Here is a 21,347-nt window from a genome sequence, read left to right on the forward strand (position 1 = left end):
TATCTAAATCCTACGCGTAAAAATCCAAAATAATAAATAAACTATGAGATCACGTAACCGTTACCGTAGTGACCCGGTCCCAAAAATGCATCTCGATAATCCCGAGATTGATTAAACGGTAATCCAGTTTTGAGATAATGATCCAATTATGTTTCCGGCTTTCTGTTTGGAGAAACGGCTGATATAACGGAAATTTGCTTCTCAATTATCGCAGGAGAATGAAACAAATATAATATACAAATCCTGGCTGTGGTATCGGGCAAGAGCGTAGACTGCCCAATTTATTTATATTTTTAAAAGGGGGGGGGGGGGGGGGGGGGGTGCTCTTCATCTCCTCCCCCTGGCTACGCCTATAGTACCGGGCACTAGCTCCGATTCCCAATTGTAAAAACGTACGACTCCGGAGTTGTGGGTTTTCAATGACGTTAAAATGAGTGATGAAGCCAAAGCCAAATAAGAATATTACGAAGCGTTTCTGAGGGTCAAATCTTTGTTTTGTAATTTTTACTCGGATTCGATTGTAAATTTTTAGACGATTCCTATACCCGACTTGGTCTGGTAACTGAACAAGAGGCCCTGGTTCGCCATATGATTAAGCCGTCTTATGGGCTTTCTGCTCCCCCGGGATAAATATTTGATTCATATCCTATCCATAGCCTTCCTGTTTCCTATGGTAGGGTGAAGTCAAATTGTATTTTAAGTTCACCAATCAACAAATTCATACCCCTTTTGCAGATCAAAACACTGAAGCATTCAATGGATGACGTACCGTTAGTGTTGGTAGGCAACAAATGTGACGAAATAGAACGGAGTATTCCATCCAAAGAAGGCGAAAGTATCGCTCGGTCATGGCATTGTCCGTTCCTTGAAACCTCAGCAAAAAACAACTACAACGTCCAAGAACTATTTCAGCAACTTTTAGAACTCGAAAAAAGTCGAAATATCAGTCTAAATACGAATAACAGGCAACGGAAGAAGAAAGCAGACAAACGAAAGGAAAAACTGAAAACCAGTTGTACGGTCCAGTGATTCTAATTGAGACGTCATATTGTCAACATTAATGCACCGATCCGTGACATAATACGTCATATCCAAGACGTGGGGGGATCGAAAAGTATCGGGCGAATGGTGCCACACTGGTTATAAAGTTTCAGCTTGAGAGTAGATACCCTCTATGAATATGATCGGGCTGTCCGTAGGAACATTTCACGCGAAGCGGTTTAGCCGCAAATACAAATTCATATTCTTGTTTCAACCATTCGCCCAAAGCCGGGAACACAAATTAAGCAAAAGATAATTTTATTCAAAAAAGTTTTGCCTCAAATTAGTTCAAAGCGCGCAACAAAGGTCCGTGATTCCGGTTCCTTTGAGTCATCTGAATTATGCGTAAAACGAAAAGTTGGCAACGTCCATAATATCTTTGCTCATGAGCGCCATCTACAGACTTTGTGAAGGACAAACATTTTATATTTATATTTTTTGACCAAATCAAGTGATTTCACATCGTATTTCTTCATTTTTGTTAATTTAATATTTTAATTTAATATTTAACACTCTTTCATATATAACTTATAACCTTGTCATTTAGTAATGTGTCCATAGCATTTTGAATATCTGTCGCAGTTACATGTTAACTTATTCATGAGTATAAATAGGGATTTTATTTTACCAGTCCATGTCGGGTATGAGAATAGTTTTTTAGCACTCATTCCCCCTGTTTATCATTTCATTGGTATTTAAAGTGTTGTGTTATTTTGATTGGTGGATTCCATATACCATAGTTGTTAAACAATTCATGCTCAAAAAAGTAAAAACACTCTGTGAAATAACCTTATCAATCAATGAAACCAGGAAGAGCGGGTAGTTTTGTAAAGTGGAGAGTAAAATGAGTTTTGCGATTAGCATAGTGGCCTCTCAAACGGCTCTGTATCCCATTTGGGGAGCCGCGGGCCCGCGGTTGGGAATCACATCTTACGAGCCACGAACATCCAAACTCGCACGGGGTGATGAGAAATGCGGTAGCAAGCGCGATGCACCCTTTATATTCGTTGTTACTTCGTGATTTTAAATTTCTATTTTATTTCATGTTTATTATTGCACATTCAATTTTTTGTCTGCATTTGTTTCTCAATTTATCTCGCGTGGTGAGGATTGAATATTTTGCGAAATAAAGTTTTATATGAAATTAATGTGATGACATTTAAAATCGCAAAGAGGGTGTAAGTGTAAAGCAAGGGTCGCCACCGGGGTATGTTTACACCTTTGGGGTAAGATGGACATGTATTTGGGTGTATTTTGCAAGCAAAGAAGTGCTTCATCAAGATTGGAAAGTCTTCCATTGTGCAATTGATGTTATTATGGAGAAATTATCTTCTAGATGTATTTCACTTCGTGGCCATCGGAAAGCTTTAGGAGACGAATTCTATTTTGAAATTTGCTGGGAGGAAGAAATAATGATAGAATATAAGCCAACCCTAAGTGTAAAGAATTTAGAATTAGATTCAACTCAAGTGTAATAGATGGTATTACGGAGAAATTATCTAAACTAGACGAGATTTCTTTGTATTTCACTTCGTGGCCATCGAGAAAGCTTTAGAAGTGAATTCTACTTTTGAAACTAGCTGGGAGGAAGAAATAATGATAGAATATAAGACATTCTAAGTGTAAACGATTTAGAATTGGATTCAGTTCAAGTGTAATAGATGGTATTACGGAGAAACTGTTTGGGCCAGCCTAACTTTATTTTTATATCACTCCATGGCACACCGGAAAAGCTTTAGGGCCGAATTCTACTTTTGAAATTGGTCAAGGGATAAGAAATGATCATAGAATGTAAGCCAATCCTAGGTGTGAAGGATTTAGAATTGGATTCAGCTCAAGTGTAATGGATGGTAATACGAAGAAATTATCTAAACTAGCCGAGATATCTCAGCTCAGGTCCAGAGTGCTCCAAGCCATTCAACGCAAAAAAAGTGATTGATTCGACTTAAAGGCTTGCTTTCATCAGTTTAGTCGTTATTAATGCCAGATTCGGACTCCCTTACGTCATAGGTTCTCAAAGTGCTCCATACGGAGCTCCAGTGCTCCATGAGAATAATCTACGGGCTGCGTCGGCTATTTGTTTACTTGTTAAAATACTGACTTGCCTAATTTTGTAACTGTCCAAAGAAGCAATTAGTAAAATTTGGCAACGGCAGCAATAAGGCGGTTTTTCAAATATGACATTATCTATCAGTTCCAACAGGTAACGCCACTAGGCCTATTTTATTGGACACGTAGTGGACAAAACGATCGTTTCAATATTATGTTGTTGTTGTTGTTGTTCTTTGACACGTTTTTAAAAAGTCGCTTTTCTCTTCGAATACTGGACCAATTGCTTTGAAATTTTCAGTGGTTAAAGATAAAAATTTTCTCCAGAAGGCTATTACTTTTTTTTTCGCTATGACGTCATCAAAATTATGTGACTCTACGTGTCCATATATTTGAGCATAGCTCTCTTGTTATTAATATGTTTGTAAAGTGTATTTATTAAATACTAAACAGCAAATACAATGTGTATTTTTGTTTTTATAAATTTATTGCGGGACTCCGTAAATAATAGTCAGCATCTTTTTATAAATTTATTGCGGGACTCCGTAAATAATAGTCAGCATCTTCACGGGCTCTATATTATCGAAAGTTTCAGAACCCTCTGTTTTACGTGAAGCGAGATGAGTCATTTTCGTTTCTAATTAACCGTCATAATTCTATATGGGCCCAGTAGCTCTTCAGTTGTCGCCGATAACTTTGCAAATCAATTTTCAAAAAACTTCACATTCGGTCAAGAATCGATTTGTCTGAGAGCCCATTAACGGATATATATAGTCTTATCGCGACGAAAATAAATTGAAATCATTAGCTAAAAGCGCCATTATTTGAAAAGTGAAGGTCAGGTAGAAAGTGAAACCAGCAATGGGCTACCCTGCATACCTCATTGGTAGCCTATATCTTGCTAAGTTGCGCTAATCTGGCCATTGTTCTGCTAAAACAGGAGTGGGCAATTACTTTTTTGAGTGGGCCAGTTACAGATAAAAGACTTGGTTACTGGGCCTAAGGCTCAAAACTTAACATGAGACTATGAATAGAACATTCCATTTACAAAGGCATTCCAACAACTAGGCTAACGTTTATAATAATAGGATGAACAGTGTAACAATCGGGGCCATTTATGACGTTATTTATGTAAATATTCTCAACGGAAATCAATTTGCATAAAAATAAGGCCAAAATTTCAGCAGACACAAGTGAGCGGATGAAACACTTCGGTCAGTCGTATCCGGCCCGCGGGCCATATTTTGCCCACCCCTGTCCTGAACCATCTTGATAAATACAAGTCAGAAGTATATAACAATGAGTTTATACCATGCATAAAAAATCAATTGCAACAACATGCATGCTTCCAGAACATACGGAAAAGGTACCCTATGTACCATACGACTTCATACTCCCTCATGAGCAGATAAAGGCTGAGACACAAACTGCAGTTAGGCGCGATGCTAAAATCAACGACATACATTTCTACATAGATTCATTTGTGTTAGCATGCACCTCCAATCAAATAGAATGCATTTCTACGTTGCTCTCTACTGCATCAAGTGACAACTTACAATTTTGAGGTAATTGGATGAAAAATTGGGATTACTCCATGAAATTGTGACAGGAATGCATCCAAATATCAGTTATACCAGATACCAATTTGCATCCACTAACATAAAGACAGATAGACAAAATCTTGGGCGTTTCAGAAGTATGTGTACCAATATGGAGGTAACTAATTTTGTTCGCCTACTTTACATCAAGTTGTGCAAAGGGAATGAAACCCATGGGCAGGGGGTCACTTGGCTAACACAGACAGTCCCGAACTCGTAATTGAACTAAAATAAGGAAAATACGAATAAAATTATGGCCTAACCCTAACCTGGTACACATACTACAGGAGTACCCATTTTCCGGTATGGTTTGTAATAGGAATGGGGGTTAACGACAACTTATAAAGTACCACAAAAAGCCAGGAATGAAAAATTACGTTTAATCTTAAAATCATGGAAAGAACTGTATTGGCAGTTTTTATACCAAATACTGACATATTTTATTAATGATTTTTCATACGTTCACTCCAAACAACACGTTGGCCAAGCAGCCAAGAGTCTCCACAGAGCTACTGATATAGCAAAATACTTTGGTCTAAGAAAGCAGCTACCACTAATGCGGCGAGGCGATCATGCACACTTGGCAAATCGCCGCGACACACTAGTTGGAACCTTTGGGACTCGCTGGTATAGACGATCAACTTATATGATTACATCTGCTTTATGCATCGTAACACAATTATCGGTACTCCTGAATTATGCGCACCAAGATGTCGATAACCTGAACTCTAACCTGATACACAACCTGAGTTCTGGTTGTGCGACATCTTGGTGCACATACTTCAGGAGGACCCAATTATCTCTAAACACTGATGAAGAATGGTATAACGACTGGGAATGTTGTTCCCGGAAATTCTGGAAACAGTTTTCAACACAAATCGTATCGGCTTTTCAAATTTTGTCACCGATAATTGAGTAGCTACTAAAACAGCAAAACACTTTGGTATATCTAATAAATTTATATCAATACATTTATTGTATAGATTATGACGAGAATGGATGTAATGCAACATGAATAATCACAAAAACCTGAGACATGGAATTGGAATAGCATGACGGTAAGAAAAACGATTAGAATATTATGAATGTACTAGTATATATAAGAGAGGTATTGGCTTTTCGCTCTCAGCAACCCTTAAAATAGTATTATATGTCAGTTTCTCCCTCCCAAAGTTCTACAAATAGGAGAAACTGAAAAATATTGGCAAATTTTTAAAGTCTCATATGTATCCTAACACAGAACAGACGGCGCTCCCGTAATATGTGCAAGAAGATGGCAGACACCTGAACATAGTATGTCTACCAGGTTAGGGTTAGGCCATAATTTTATTACAATTTTCCTTATTTTAGTTCTCTTACGAGTTCGGGGATATCCAAGTGACTCCCATATTATTTGTACCTTAAATTATGGCGTAACCTTAACCTGGTATACATACTATGTTCTGGTGTCCGCCCTCTTGGTTCACATACTTCGAGAGTACCGATAAAAAAGTGAAAACTTCAAACTAAATTTCAAAAAAAAATTACCCCCACTATTAAATAAAATTGGTCGCTCCAGAAGTATGTGTACCAATATGAAAGTAACTAATTTTGTTCGCCTACTTTACATCAAGTTGTGTGAAAGGACTGAAACCTATGGGCAGGGGGATATTCACTTGGCCAACACAGACAGTCCCCGAACTCGTAATGGAACTAATACAAGGGAACACAGAGTAAAATTACTAACCCTAACCTGGTACATACACTACAGGAGTACCGTAAATTGCATGCCCCAGGCGGGAAATCCTCCATAAAAACGTTAAAATATAACCTATTAAACAATTATATATATAGAAATAATTTCAAACAGGCATGCACAGTATAGAATTACTAAAAATGTGATTTTCACCAAAAATTATAGGCAACCAGTAACAAAAAGCATGGAACTTCACTCAAAAATAAAAATTGAAGAAATATTTTACAAAAATTAGGCAAAATTAGCATTTTTGTTATTTTTCAAGCTCTTGAATTTTTTTATAAAAAGAAATTTTTCCTCACCATTTTTGTTCGATGAATCATAAATGAATTATAAAAATTACGCGCTCTAGAAGTATGTGCAACAAGATGGCGCACAACCTGATAACATTAACCTGGTACACATACTATATCCAGGTTGTGCGACATCTTGGTGCACATACTTCGGGAGCACCAAAATTATTATATGATTTAAAACATAGACTCCAAATCTTAAACTAGCGGTTGCCAAAGTTCATTGATCGGAGGGCGAAATTAGAAGCGAAAGGATATTTGCAGTCCCAAAGAGGGGAGTGCATGCTAGGGACCCACACCGGTACATATAAATGATATACCGGTACATTTAAATTATTATGAATATACACACGCTCAGACTGGGATAATGTTGTAACAACTGGCAGTATCCAAAGTAAAAAAATAAAGTGTTAAACAATTTCAAGTTCGGTGGGCCATATTAAATCATTCTGCGGGCCGTAATAGGGCCACGGTTTGGGAACCACTATCTGAAACAAATTAATAATCATCTCACAATATAAGGAGTATCAATTGCTGCTGTGTTGCAAATATATCTTAATAAAAAATAGAAAATTTCACACATCCTTTACTTCCTCCCACACCCTATCAATTGCAGCCCCTTTCCGAGAAAAATAAAAAAAATAAATTATGAATTTCACCAATAAGTCGAAATCTGATCAGTGGTGATTATGGTCTTCAAAATACAATTTAATTTAGCAACCTTTACACATCCTTTATTTCCCCCACCCCCTATTAATTCCCCTCCTCCCAAAAAAAAAAAAATTAATGATATTTTCCATCAAGTCGAAATCTGATTAGTGGTAATTATGGTCCTCAAAAGAAAATTTAATTTAGCAACCTCTGCATAAATCAGTCATTTCCTCCCACTCCCCCCTCAAATTTAAATTTTGAGATCCTCCAGTAAGCCGAACTCCGCTTAGTGGCGGTTGTGCAACACCATGTCATGGTCTGCTGCTTCTAAATATTCCTTGAACCATTTCAAGCTGTTGTCTGTGTTTTCTGCGAAATAAAAAAATTATTGATTTAGGCCAGGGGTGAGCAAACTGTGACCTGCGGGCCAAATGCGGCCTACAAATAAAAATTTTGCGGCCTGCGGAGAAGTGCCAGTTTTAAATGGTGTGCAGCCCACGAGATGAATTTTTAATTCAGTTTTATTTAACTTGTGTGTGTGATTCCAATCGTTGCGCCTTGCGTTGCATGTTCTATTATACCTTGTTCGGCGCGAACAACGCATTTGATAACATCAAGGAGTTAACCGATTTCTGTACTTGCAACTACTAGAAAGCCTATGTTGAAAAAAAATGCGGTTTTTCCCAGTTATTTTTATCTGGCCCTTCTGCATTAAAGGTTGCACACCACTGATTTAGACCAATGATTCCCAGCCGTATTTAAAAGCGACCCATTGTGGTGTGGGACTGTGGGTTCACTTGAGCAAAATGGATGCTGCTAAGTTTTTATGCTGTGATCTTCCCCACATACAATTACCGGTACTATTGAGTAATACACATATAAAATCAGCGATGAAATCTAAGAGAAAGTTAAATCTGTAAATTTTAGGTTTGTGACCCAAGCGACCTAAGATTATTTTCAGGTGACCCAGTTTTGGGTTGCACCCATACATAGGTTGAAAAATACTGATTTAGTCAATATTTTGAGAGGCTTTTGTCAAGTATTTTGTCTGATACTAAGGGAACTTGGATAGTGTGTATTGAACTGCAGGTCTTTTCTCTTTAATTACTTTCTGCTTCGGATCCGTATGTGGTACTCACCACAAGGATGCTTATTTTTCTGATGACGATTGACAACTGGGACAAATAGTAACAGTTCATATCAGGCGTTATAAGCACCCTTGCTATTGATCCTTAGATTACCCTGTGCGGGTACGTAGATTCCAAGTTAAACCCTCGGCAGACACCCCATGGGAGGGATGCAGGCGAGGGGGGGGGGGTGCGGTTCACTAGAACAATTCCGTATTTCTATACTAATTATTTATGTGCCATTCACTCTGAACAATGCTCTGTACAAAATTCCACTGCAAGGTAATGAGTTGATTACGTGAACCACCCTAGGGCAGCAAAGAGTCCAACAATCCTCTCCCAAATAATTATCACCAACAGGATTCGAATCTACAAACTCAAGCAGGGTAATCCATACCCAACGCCGATGGGTAAGTTAACAGTGCTAACTACATGAAAGACATTCATCGTCCAAAGCTATGTCCCTAAAGCAATTCATTTGCTGATTACAATAGTGTATTTACTGATTTTATTGGTCAACTATTCAATTTTTTTGTCAGCCGGTTTCATCACAAAAGTCATATTTTTCAGCCGATTCTGTTACAAAAAGTCATTGACGGTAACCAGTAATGCTGACCGGCTCGCTGATCTCATTAAATTCTGTGAGACGGTTCTATAGAACCGGTCCGAACCGGCTGAATCCCCCCACCGCAACTATCTATCGGCGGTGTGAGAGTGTCGCATCGTGCTAAGTGTCATGAATACACTTGCCACCTCTGCTTATCCTGCGGTGATTTGCAGTATCATCCTACCCCCCAAAAATAATTGAAATCCCTAAAATCAAAACCAATTATCGTTACTCACTTGAAGGTGCGTATTCACATCCAATCCAATCCCTGTAACACAGACTCTCAAGAAGGTTGAAGATATAATCGTAGTTTATTTCTCCTGGACTAGATGGCTCTGCTCGACTCGGCACCTGACTTATCTGAATGTGGCCTGGATCAAGAAAAATGAGATTCCTTCAAAAGTGGTTTGGATGGGTTAGGGCAGGGTTTCTGAAACTGGGCCCTCCCTTGGACTCCCCGGGGCCACCAACCGGTTCACAGGGGCCCATAAGCAAGTGAATGTGGCCTGAAAAGAGAATTAAAGGCTTAAAATGTGGTCACGTCATCCTAGGGCAGGGTTTGTGGAACTGGGTCTTTGAACCCCCTGGGGCCACAGCCCGGTTTTTAGGGGGCCACAATTAAGAGGTTATCCTGGGAACAATTATCTGGGGCTCTATTAATTTAAGGTCTAGGGAAGGTCCAAACTCACCAATTCTAGGCAACAATCTCTTCAAATTTGCCGTTAAGTTTCCTTCCATTAATTGCAAATGATAGAAATCCAACTGGTACTTTATGTTCGGCCGTCCAACTTGGTCCAGAATTGAACACGCTGTGGGGAAAAACAATGGTTTAGGATTTACATATTGATTATGGGGAAAGGTAAGCCACAACGGTGACTCATGACGAACCACGGCCTCTAGTCCGGTTACCGGTCCATGTCGGGTATGGGATTGGTTAGCCAGTTATTCTGTTTTCAGCCACATGGACTTGAGGGTGAAGGAAGCCGTGACTGACCAGCGGTTACGTGAACCACCCTACGCAGCGAGGAGTCGAGCAATCCTCTCGGACATACCTATCCCTGCATGGGATTCGAACCTGCGAACCCACGCAGGGTAATCAAAAGTGCACAAGTGTAACAATGCGCCACACCGCCAAGTCTTACATATTATTACAATGTTTCATGTTTTCAAAGGCAGACTTCCTTGGACATACATAATTGAACTAATAGTCGAAACAAAATTCTGGTAAGTAACTGGTCCTAAAAAAAAACAATTGATAATTAAAATCAGGGTTTGGGAAGCGGCGGCCAGTGGGCGATAATTTGGCCTGCCAAGTCAACACTCAGATTTTCCACATTGAGCATAAAATCAAATCCAACAGTTTATGTTTAAAAATACGCTCATGTGGGTAAAAACACATTATGATTTTTGCTCTTGTCGCTGTGTTAAATTTTTTGCCATTTTTCCCGGTGTCTTTATTACTGCAAAGCTGGCTGGGCAATAGCTGCATTTTCTTCTTTCATTTATTTTTTTGTGTAGCCTCCCTACATGTCTGAAGTTGGTCATATGACCGACCTACAAAAATGTTGCACAACCCTGAACTAAATCTTCATTCCTGTTACCTTGTTCATGTGTTGTTAGGAAATATCTTGGAACATCTTTTCTGCAGTTAATCGGTTCGATGAGTCCAGTCATCCCTTCCTAGGATGAGAGAGAAAAAGAGTTTAGTATTTTATCAAATGGAAAACACAACAGAGGTCAAGGCACAAAAATTTTCCTGATACGGATGAAGCGAAAGGTGGAGCGACATGGAGAAATGTTTCTATTACAATATTTTCGCAGCATATGAGATGCAATAGGTCAGTTCCCAAATTATAGCAGTTATTGTTATTTGAAGATTAACCAATAGCATCCAGTATTAGAAAAACACCCGCCTGCGTGTCGTAAATTACTCCAAGTGGGTTTAGGGGTGGCAATCCTGATTAGGATCCTAGAGATCCCCTTAGTTGGAGTAGAGATGTAAGCTACATCTCTTGTCGGTGGGCCATATAACCAAATTTAGACATGAAACTGGGTCGCACAAAAAATCTAGTGGGAAAGGCAAGAGAAGAGAATGTGGCTATCGCTTAGCCTTACAGTAATGAACAAACCAGGCAAAGCGTCGAAAGATTTGACGAAGCGACAAGAGCATAAAAACATTACAGTACATGTTTTTATCCATGTGAGTTCATCCTGTTCAAACATAAACCGGATCGGATTTGGAAATCAGAGTGTTAACAAGGGCCGCACTAAATGGCTTGGAAGGCCTGGTTGTGGCTCGCAATGTCGCCTGTTGCACACCCCTTGGTTGAAGCATCAGACCTGTGCTGACACCGACGATGTACAGTTCAGATAGGTTGAAAATCACAGATTGAAACTCCATTCATATCATTTCACACAGGGTGTAATAAACTGGGTAGATCAGCGTTTCCCAAAGGGTGCGCTGCAGCGAGTTGACAAATGTGCCACGAAAATTATTGCAGGATTTTTGTTTCGTGTGAATGAGTAATTTGACGTCGCAGAAACAAGAAATTTAGAAACCACCGAAGTAGACAGTGTCGAACCAGAGGGATTCCAGTTCTTTTAAAATAGCTAGCAACTCCTAACATATCAGAAGCTGATGTAAGAATCCCTGTAGGGAAGACAAATCGCTTATTGAAAGAATCAAATTCAAAACCTACCGCCATCAACTTTTCCGATGCATATTGTAGATTAGCGATGAATGTCTTTGTATATTCAGGGTAGTATTGGGCTTTGTGGTCCTCGTCAATGTACTTGGTACAATCATCTGGTAACTGCCCAGCCATTATGTGAATTCTAATAAATATAAAACAAAGTGTGTTGCTGAAATATATGGATACAAAAGTAAATGACTGATTTGGTCGCCAGCATTCCGACTCGGCGGTGTGACGCATCGTGCCAAGCGATAGCAATACGCTCGCCACCGCACCTCCGAATACCCTGCGTAGATTCGCAAGTCCATGCTTCTGAAAACAAATAAATGACTAACTAATCCCATATCCGACAAAGACTCGCAACCAGACAAGAGGCCGTGGTTCGCCATATGATTAAGCCGTCTTTCAGTTGTCTTCAAGCAGTCCTTATTCCAGTATATGAATAGTTAACCATTTTATTATACCAAAGATAAAGACATTCTAAATGGCAAAACATATATTATTTTCTCTTTACTAGTTGTGTATGTATGTTTATTTGCCTCAAAAATGTAAAGATATCTGCATAATTAATAAACAGTAAAACAGAGGGATACATGTTCAAGACCTTACTGGCCTAAGACATAGATGTGCGACATGCACCCCTAACAATTATAACAACAGTTTAGGACTGCTGTGTTATAGTAGGACAACAGACATGAAATAGGCTATACAAATGAAACTCTAGTAAAATACACAGTACGACACAACAACGATATGCACAATATAGTCAGTTTGTTTATGACACGTCCATGTCCCAGGTTGCGGTGTGAGAGGATGAATATCGGGTATGGGTCGTTAAATGGTGACCGTACATTTGAACCCATGTACATTTGAACCCATGCGTATCTCCACGGGTTCAATCTATATGCGGGTGCTAAAACCCATGGGTTAGGGTTAGTATGGGTTCAACTATCCGTGGAACAAAAAAAATTCCATAAGTGCAATAGCATACAGGTGCAATTGTCATGGGTTCAAATGTACGTGGGTTCAAATGTAATAGAACCGTTAAATGATATGTTTTACAGTGAATCTCACAAAATACATAAATATTTGTTCGGGACATAAACTTGCCAGAAACCAACGCTGGATGGAATAACAAACAAAAAAAAAACGTTGTCTCATAATGATGAGAATAAGAAGAAACCAAATATCACAAATACGCTGAAGCAATCCCACCTTTTACATTTCAAAGCTTTAGCATATTGTATTGCCAGATCCAACTCCTGCTTGAAATCTTCCTCAGAACCTGGAACAGCTGCGCTACCTAGGCTTTGAACTGTAACAAAAAAATATGAATATTTATTTACAATATAAACCAGTGGTAACAATTTAATATGGCTAGCCGAACTTGAGTGAAATAGTTTAACAAATCAGGTTTTTGTCTTTTTGTGTTTTAGATACCGTCGATTCCTGAACTATTAATCTAAACAGAGTAGCGTTTAAATAATTAGGTAAAAGTAACTGGAAATAGGCAAAAAAAAATTACTGTGGTTGAAAAGTGACCTCATGTTAACAACATCGTTTATTTTTATGTTCCTACAGCCAGCCTCAACCAACATGAATATTTCATCATAATTACGGTTCAATACGAGACATTTTTACCTTAGCAAATATTCAGAAATTCCAAGCATAATACAAAAAATCTCACAGAGCTATTTAACTTTAGTACATTAATTGTACTTTAGTTTGACAAATCCAACATTTTTAAAATTACCGTAAGATTGCTATGTTCAGTCATGCCTCAGTGATCTTTAATATTTGATTATCAAATAAAAGTTGGATCTGATTAACTTCGATACAATTCTTAATTTTCCCCTAGTGAGGATCATTGAGGCATGGGTACTCCTGAAGTATGCGTACCAAGATGGAGGACACCGGAACGTAGTATGTGTACCAGGTTAGGGTTTGGCCATAATTTTGGGTACAATACTACAGTCACTTGGCTAGTCCCCGAACTCGTAATAGAACTAAAATAGGGAAAATTGGAATAAAATTATGGCCTAACCCTGACCTGGTACACATACTACGATCCAGTGTCCGCAATCTTGGTTCGCATACTTCAGGACTACCGAGGGACCAGTCGGAATAATTTCAATTCAGTGTTAAATTTTTGACGCTGCTATATTTTGATATCATTTTAAATCTAGTGATCTGCATTTACTTTTGACCTTGCTTTGACAGCACCTTGTACATTTATATTAAATAACAATATTCTGCTCAGTCATGCCTCAGCAATTTTTACTGGTAGCAGAGCTAGAATTGAATGATCTTTTACTTACTTGATCCTGTATTCATTAATATCAATTCAACGCCGGCAGATTCCTTTGCTGCGACAAGTTTTTCAATCTTCACTGAATACGGCCAACCAAGTTCAACCGCTGAAAATGAATTAATGACGGTCAGGTTAATTTTCACCGATACTTTTGAACTCACCCTTTGAAATGTCAAAAAAAACATTTTTCTGTATCATACATTTCAATTTTTCATTGCTTTAAACGCTTTTTAGACGCTTCGAGAACCCGAACACGCTAGCTCTTACGGTTTAACTTGGCAATTAGGAATTTTAAAAAACAACTTTTCGAAGACTTTGAAAATTCCTGCCTACTTTTGATGGCCAATTGGTTAGTGTAAGTCGGACACTATAGATTTGAAGTCAAAACTCCAACACTTCACCTAAGATGTGATAAATTTGTCGAGGTAATGTCATACAAAAAATATGTACTAAACGCAGAAATGATTTTGTTTGGATATTTTTCTTTTTACTAAGTAATACATCTTATGTTTCTCTTTTTTTGTCTTTCCTAATTCTATTTTGACTGTGTGATTTTATGTGTGTGTGTGTGTTTCAATTAATTTAATACTTTCGGGTGTATGTATGTATGTTTATTTGCCTCAAAAATGTAACAGTATCTGCATAATAGTTAAACGGTATAAAAGAGACAGGATACATGTGCAAGACCTTACAGGCCTAAGACACAGATGTGGACATGCACCCCAACAAGTATAACTGCAGTTTAAGACTGCTGCGTTATAGTAGGACAAGAGACATGAAATATAAAAATTAAAGCCATTGTACAATACACAGAACAAAGTGGTTCGGCACCACAATGATATGTACATTAAGCAGTTTATGGCACGTTCATTCATGGGTGAGCGAGCACGTACCACTTATTTTGACTGTGCTCCAGAAGTGTGTATACCGGTACCAATTTGGAGGAAGCTAATTTTGCTTGCCTATTTTACATCAAGTTATGTAAAGGGACTGAAACCTATAAGCAGGGGATATATTCACTAACACAGACAGTCACCGAACTCGTAATAGAACTAAAACAAAGAAAATCAGGATGAAATTATTTCCCCAACAACCTAACATGGTACACACACTACAGGAGTACCATTTTGACAACGCTTTTAAATCTAACATCCGTACGTTTTAAACCTTACTTAGGGTTTTGTTTGCTTTCATGATTCTGTAATCAGCTATATTTATTTTATTTTTATCAATTATTTTATCATCTTTTATGCTAATTATGAAGTCAAAATGAATTTATACAGCGTTGCTCAGCTGTCAGGACTGCAGGAATGAGGGAGTAAGATGTGAACTTTAGAGAGCTAGTGTGAAACATTCTGACCAGTAACGATTTCAGGATTCATTGCTTACCATGTTGACGAGGACTGAAACAAAAGCTGAAAAAGTCTCACCTTTGAAACCATGGTCGGCTGCAAGCTGGAATCGCTCAGTAAATTCACTCTCACGGAAAAGCCAGGAAATGTTGCACGAAAAGTTCAGTTTTGCCATTTTAACCGTTTATTTAAAATATCTACATATATATTTTTTCAAACAGTGTCTAAAAATGTCAAAAAGTCTGCAATTTTACGCAAAATTTTGCAAAAACTACGAATCAGCGAAAATAAACCAGACCTGTGTTTGTTTTTGAGGGAATTCCCCCTTTCCTCTGACGTCACTTTCCGTGGCACGGCGTGTCGTATTACATAGATTGTAAAATATAAGACTTTTCACAAGAAAATTGATGTATTTAGGTTTTCATGTCAAGTATTTTAAAGTTATTCAATTTTCGTCGTTTTCTTCCTTTCTTATGCGGAAACAACACCTTTGTTGCGGTTCTCGGCTTGCGATACAGCGATACTCAACATTGGCATTTGGACAAGCTTGAAAGCCGTCATAGCAGAGAAAGGATTTTATGCCTAATTTTAAACAAAATAGGGTCTTAGTTCTCACTAATACGTAACTGTAACACGCGCACTGTGCCTATGATGTATCCATCTCAATTTTTCCTGATTGTATCAAAAAATCATGATTTTAACGTCATGACCCATCGAGGTTCAGGATATGGCGTCCGCATGGAGGTTCACGTAACCGCTGGTCAGTTACGGCTTCCTCCGCCTCGATATTAAAACAAATAACTGGCGAACTAATCCTATACCCCACCCGGACTGGTAACCGGACGAGAGGTCATGGTTCGCCATATTATGTTTAAGCCGTATTATCGACTTTCCTCTCCCCCGGAATAAATATGTAAATCCTATCCTATCCTCATAATAGGATGATACACTAACCGAAACAAATTTTAACACTAATTATCCGACATTATTCAGAATGCAGCAATAAATCGTCTCCCACACTCATTGCACAGATTTGAAACATCCCATTTTTAGCCACCTGAAATTGCAAAGGAAATCATCGATACCATATATTGTTTTGGCCTTCACAGATGTATTAAATGAAGTTAAAATACTCGAACGATTACAGATTAACAAACAACAAACCTGGTTAAGATATATTGAGAACTGACTTCATAACAAAATTTCAAAGAAACTTTATGGACAATCTATATATTGTAGGCGCCGCAAGGTTTAAAATTATTATCACCGCATGATTCACATCTATCATTCTTATCGTAAATCTTATAATTATACAGCTGTATTCCTTGACATCGAAATAAAAATTCACTTATCATTTTCACTTATTAATTGTGTCAGTCTGCATTCTCACTGCGCGCGTGACTAATATCACGTTTCAAGCGATCAATCCAACCAGATTTTGCAATCTAACTAGATTTTGTAATTTCGGTTCAAGTTTTTAATTTGAATTCTGATTACTAGTAACCGCTAACAGCTTATTTAAAATAATAAGTGGTCGCTAGCACATAAGTTTTTATCGTAACTTTACGAGTTTTACTATGACTGAATTCATAATAAATTATCTATCCATCTAGTTACCTTGACGTAAATAAATTTTGATGAATTGAGGTACTTAAATATGTGACCACCGGTTTAACTCTAGTTTCAGTCACGGCGCTTGTTCCAAACTGGCAATGAATAGGATTTCACATATTTATCCCGTAAAGAAAAAAGATGATAAGACGGCTTAATCATGTAGAAAACCGCGTCCCCTTGTCTCATTTGCAAATCATATACATGTCAGTATGCAAATAGTTACCCAGTTAATTGTTTCAGATACATGAACTTGATGGTAAAGTAAGCTGTGAATGACGAGCGGCTACGTGAACCACCCTACAATGAGACGAGTCTTGGCCAGTAGTGGGATTCAGCCTGTTCGCACTGGTTCTATAGAACCGTCTCACGGAATTTTATGAGATCAGCGAACCGGTTAGCATTACTAAAAAAAACATGACTTTTTGTAACAGAACCGGCTGAAAATATGACATTTGTGTGATGAAACCGGCTGACAGAAAATTTGAATCCAACCACTGGTCTTGACCTGCAGCTTACTCCGCTGCATTTCATTTTAAGGTGTGTTTCCAAATCTCAGGGGCGGTAGATATCTAGCTAGTAGCGATAAAGCTATTTGTAACGTATGAAAATACGTTATGTATTTTATTGATCATTTGCATTGGTATATACGCCACTTTCTGGATATTCAGATACAATTATATTTGAGTTAGGATTTGGAATGTGATGTCACATCTCAAAATTAGGGGTGGTTTTCGAAATTTTAGGGCAGGGGGAATGTGTAACCTAGTGTAATAGGTTTCGGAAATAACAAGGTAAAACACGGTTCCTATAGTTCTTAACATCCAACTCCTTACGACTACGCTAACCGGCGCGGCGGTGTGGCTCATCGTTCTAAGCGTTAAGAATACGCTCGCCACCGCACCTCTGATTACTCTGCGTAAGTTCGCAGGTTCGAATCCCATGCAGGGATGGTTATGTGCGAGAGGATCGCTGGACTCCTCGCGTCCGTAGAATGGATCATGTAACTAACAGTTGGTCGGTTACGGTTTTAAGTAAGATCATGCGAAATCACTTAGAAGTAAAGAAGATTTATCGCTGAGTAACGCTACCGGTACCGGCACTCACTCACGAGTTAAGAAAACACATCTTTGAATGAAGATATAAACTTATAAATAAACTTATACTAAGATACGGCCACTCACTCAGAAGATTCATCTCTAAGAAAAGTAGCAGACACTCACTTAAAATTAGAGAAGACTCACTTCAGAGCAAGATACCGGGACTCACTCATGAGTAAAGGGAAATCGTCACTAAGTGACGTTACGGGCGATTACTGACATGTCAACATTTACTGGAGCTATATAGATATATATAGTTTATAAATTAGAAATTCAACGAGATAAACATTTTATTAACTGTTACACAAATGGAATTAAACTCGACGACGATATGGCTTGAATATACTGGGTGTCCACAAATTCCCTTTCAATTTTGTTACAAGTCAGTTCTCAATATATCTTAACCAGGTTTGTTGTTTTTTAATCAGTATTTGCTCACGTATTTTTACTTCATTTAATACATCTGTGAGGGCAAAAACAATACATGGTATCGATAAATTCCCTGTGCAATTTTAAAATTTTTTTGAGACTTCATGAGACATCTTATACGTTACATTGCTAGATGCAATATAATCTGGCAACTGGTTATTGGGTGAAGTGCAGAAGTAGATTAACTTCTAATAAACTGACGATACAGGAGGTCGGTTCGGTGGCTCAGGGGTTAAGATCAAAGTCTCGTAAATTGATTAACTAGGGTTCGAACCCTAAGTGTAGCGGTCTTAATAAAACGTTCGTTATTGGCAAAGTATAGCCTGTTAGCTTGATTCAATGAATCAGCGGTAGTGTGGGATCTTATGGGAAAACGAAATTTAATTAAACGAGAAGGTCGAGACGAGGCGCGACATCTCGAGGATGGAAAAGAACATGTGGCGTTGAGTGCATAGACTGAAAGCAGGACGCGGAGTCGGAGCTTGGCATGCTTTCGCTGTTGACTGTTGCTGTTGGAGTCATCAAAGAGACTACCATATGAAACAAAACAAGCGAGCGGCAAAGGCCAATAAAAAAAAATAAAAAAAGGGGGGGAAAAGAAGTAGCTGGAAGAATGTGTCGCCCATCAACAGACGAAACCTAAAAAAAATTTGAAGTCTTGGGAATCGGAATTACTAACGTTCGATAGTGATGAAAAAGTTGAAACTATTACAAGGACTCGGGAAGCACGAAGTTAATTGGGACTTCCCATCAGTCTATTGAAAAAGGTTTGCATATGCCGATATATGCTTGTATCAAATCCATGCTTACGAAAAAATAACTGGCTAACTAATCCCATATACATCATGAACTGGTAACCGGACGAGAGGCCTTGGTTCGTCATATGATTAGGCCGTCTAATCGGCTTTCCTCACCCCGAGATAAATTTGTAAATACCGATGCTATTAAAACTAAGAGAGTGGTTGCTTTATCGCAAGCTTATTTTTATGTTTATCCCGGACGGAAGAAAGCCGATAAGACAGTTTGATGGCTTAATTATAATTATAACATACCACGGCCGCTCGCCCCGCAACCAGTCGATGTCGGGTATAGGAATAGCAAACAGTGGCGTTTGTAGGATAGGGTTGCCATACCGTCCGGAAAATTCCAAACATGTCCGGAATTTAAGGTTAAATTTTGCGCCTGGGAAGAATTTAAAATGCTCAAATGTCCGGAATCCGGAAGACATCCGGATTTTCACTACGAGGTCATGAAAATAGTCATGCCCTGTCCGGAATTTTGCGTTTCCGAATATGGTGAGTCACCATAGGTGACCGTAATCTAGGGTAGCCATGGCTCGTGTCGTGGGCGCCGTTTGAAAACGCACAAGAAGGGAAAAGTTTAATCGTGAAATGTTTCAATACGATAATTTCAAATTGAAAATAATCGTATTTTTACTTGAATAATAACGTACAAATATCTCAATTCAACAACAGACGTTAAAAATTGTCAACCAACGATCAGCAGTTGGTAAGTCAGGATTTTTTGTTTGGGATGTATGAGTTGGACTCAAAATACTTGACAGTAGCTGACACTACTAGCTTATTTCGAAATTTTATGAGTTACCCCTGCGAAAACAAATTTTAGTAATGCACTCGGAATATGACCTTCGCTTGATCTTTATACTCAGGCGAGGCCCGGAATTCTTAAACTAAGATCTCGGAGTGATTCACTGTAAGCTATGAGCAAAGTCTGAGCTAGATACCGTTTGCGATGACTACATTATTTAAATAAGAATAGCATAAATAGCGAAACCTCCGGTACTCCCGAGGTATGTGAACCAAGATGGCGGACATTGGAACGTCGTATGCGTACCCGGTTAGGGCAAGGCCATAATTCCAGGTACAAATACTACGGTATTCACTTGCCTAGTCCCCAAACTCGTAATAGAACTAAAATAAGACAAATCGGAGTAAAATATGGCCTAATCCTAACCTGATATACATACTACGTTCCGATGTCCGCCATATTGGTTCACATATTCGGAAGTACCGAACCTTTCATATTTGCAACTATATCTTGTTTTGTATTGAAGAGGTTAGACTATGATCTAGCGAAAGCTTACAAACACAATTGCTATTTCGTGAAAAGAGATTATTCTATTCTATTTTATCTTTATGATACAAAAGTAGGAAGTGAACAAGAGAAAAGGACTCGCAGTTCAGTTCACAATACTCTATTACCGCCTACAATAATTCAGTATATAAAGTAAATTAATTAACTGCAACTCAGTAAAGTGCTAAAGTGCCTCAACACAACTGAAACGGTTCCCGTACATTTGAACCCACGACAATCGCACCTGCATACTATTGCATCTATGGAAATTTGCACTTACGGATATTTGAACACATGCTAACCCTAACCCATGGATTTTAGCACCCGGATATGGATTGAACCCGCGGATATACACATGGGTTCAAATGTACGGTCACCAACTGAAACTATCAATACGCTATGAATTTGCATGCTATAATTCACTTTAAATATACCCTCGCCGATCATACAGAAAAGCGAAATATCGCGCATATGCGGTCTATTAAATATATATATATATATATTGTTTAATTGTACAATGTTTCTTGAACGACGAAAATAATTAACTGAATCTGATCGAACATATACGATCTATTTATAAGGAGAGGTCTGCTCGAGTTACCAAGTTTGGAGCGAATTCAAATTGTTACTCATATTGCCATATATGTATAATTAAA

General features: G+C 38.4%; 2 protein-coding genes across 2 annotated transcripts in view; one reads left to right on the forward strand and one right to left on the reverse strand.

Moving 5' to 3' along the window:
* Nucleotides 1-2,194, forward strand: part of LOC120334724 (GTP-binding protein Di-Ras2-like) — a 47,171-nt gene extending 44,977 nt beyond the window's left edge. Inside the window, exon 4 of the mRNA XM_039402221.2 lies at nucleotides 736-2,194. Within this exon, the coding sequence (XP_039258155.1) occupies nucleotides 736-1,029 (294 nt within the window). The 3' untranslated portion in view covers nucleotides 1,030-2,194. The remainder of the gene's footprint in view (nucleotides 1-735) is intronic.
* A 4,531-nt stretch (nucleotides 2,195-6,725) lies between these two features.
* Nucleotides 6,726-15,743, reverse strand: LOC120335006 (putative hydroxypyruvate isomerase). Its single transcript, XM_039402516.2, has 8 exons — nucleotides 15,536-15,743; nucleotides 14,113-14,211; nucleotides 13,010-13,109; nucleotides 11,801-11,936; nucleotides 10,703-10,781; nucleotides 9,791-9,910; nucleotides 9,338-9,472; nucleotides 6,726-7,736 (listed from the first exon to the last, which is right to left on the reverse strand). Exons 1-8 carry the CDS (start codon nucleotides 15,630-15,632, stop codon nucleotides 7,654-7,656), a joined length of 849 nt encoding a protein of 282 aa, XP_039258450.2. The 5' UTR covers nucleotides 15,633-15,743; the 3' UTR covers nucleotides 6,726-7,653.
* Between the last annotated feature and the right edge of the window lie 5,604 nt (nucleotides 15,744-21,347).

This window comes from Styela clava, chromosome 1, assembly GCF_964204865.1.
Source record: "Styela clava chromosome 1, kaStyClav1.hap1.2, whole genome shotgun sequence".
Taxonomy (NCBI): Eukaryota; Metazoa; Chordata; class Ascidiacea; order Stolidobranchia; family Styelidae; genus Styela; species Styela clava.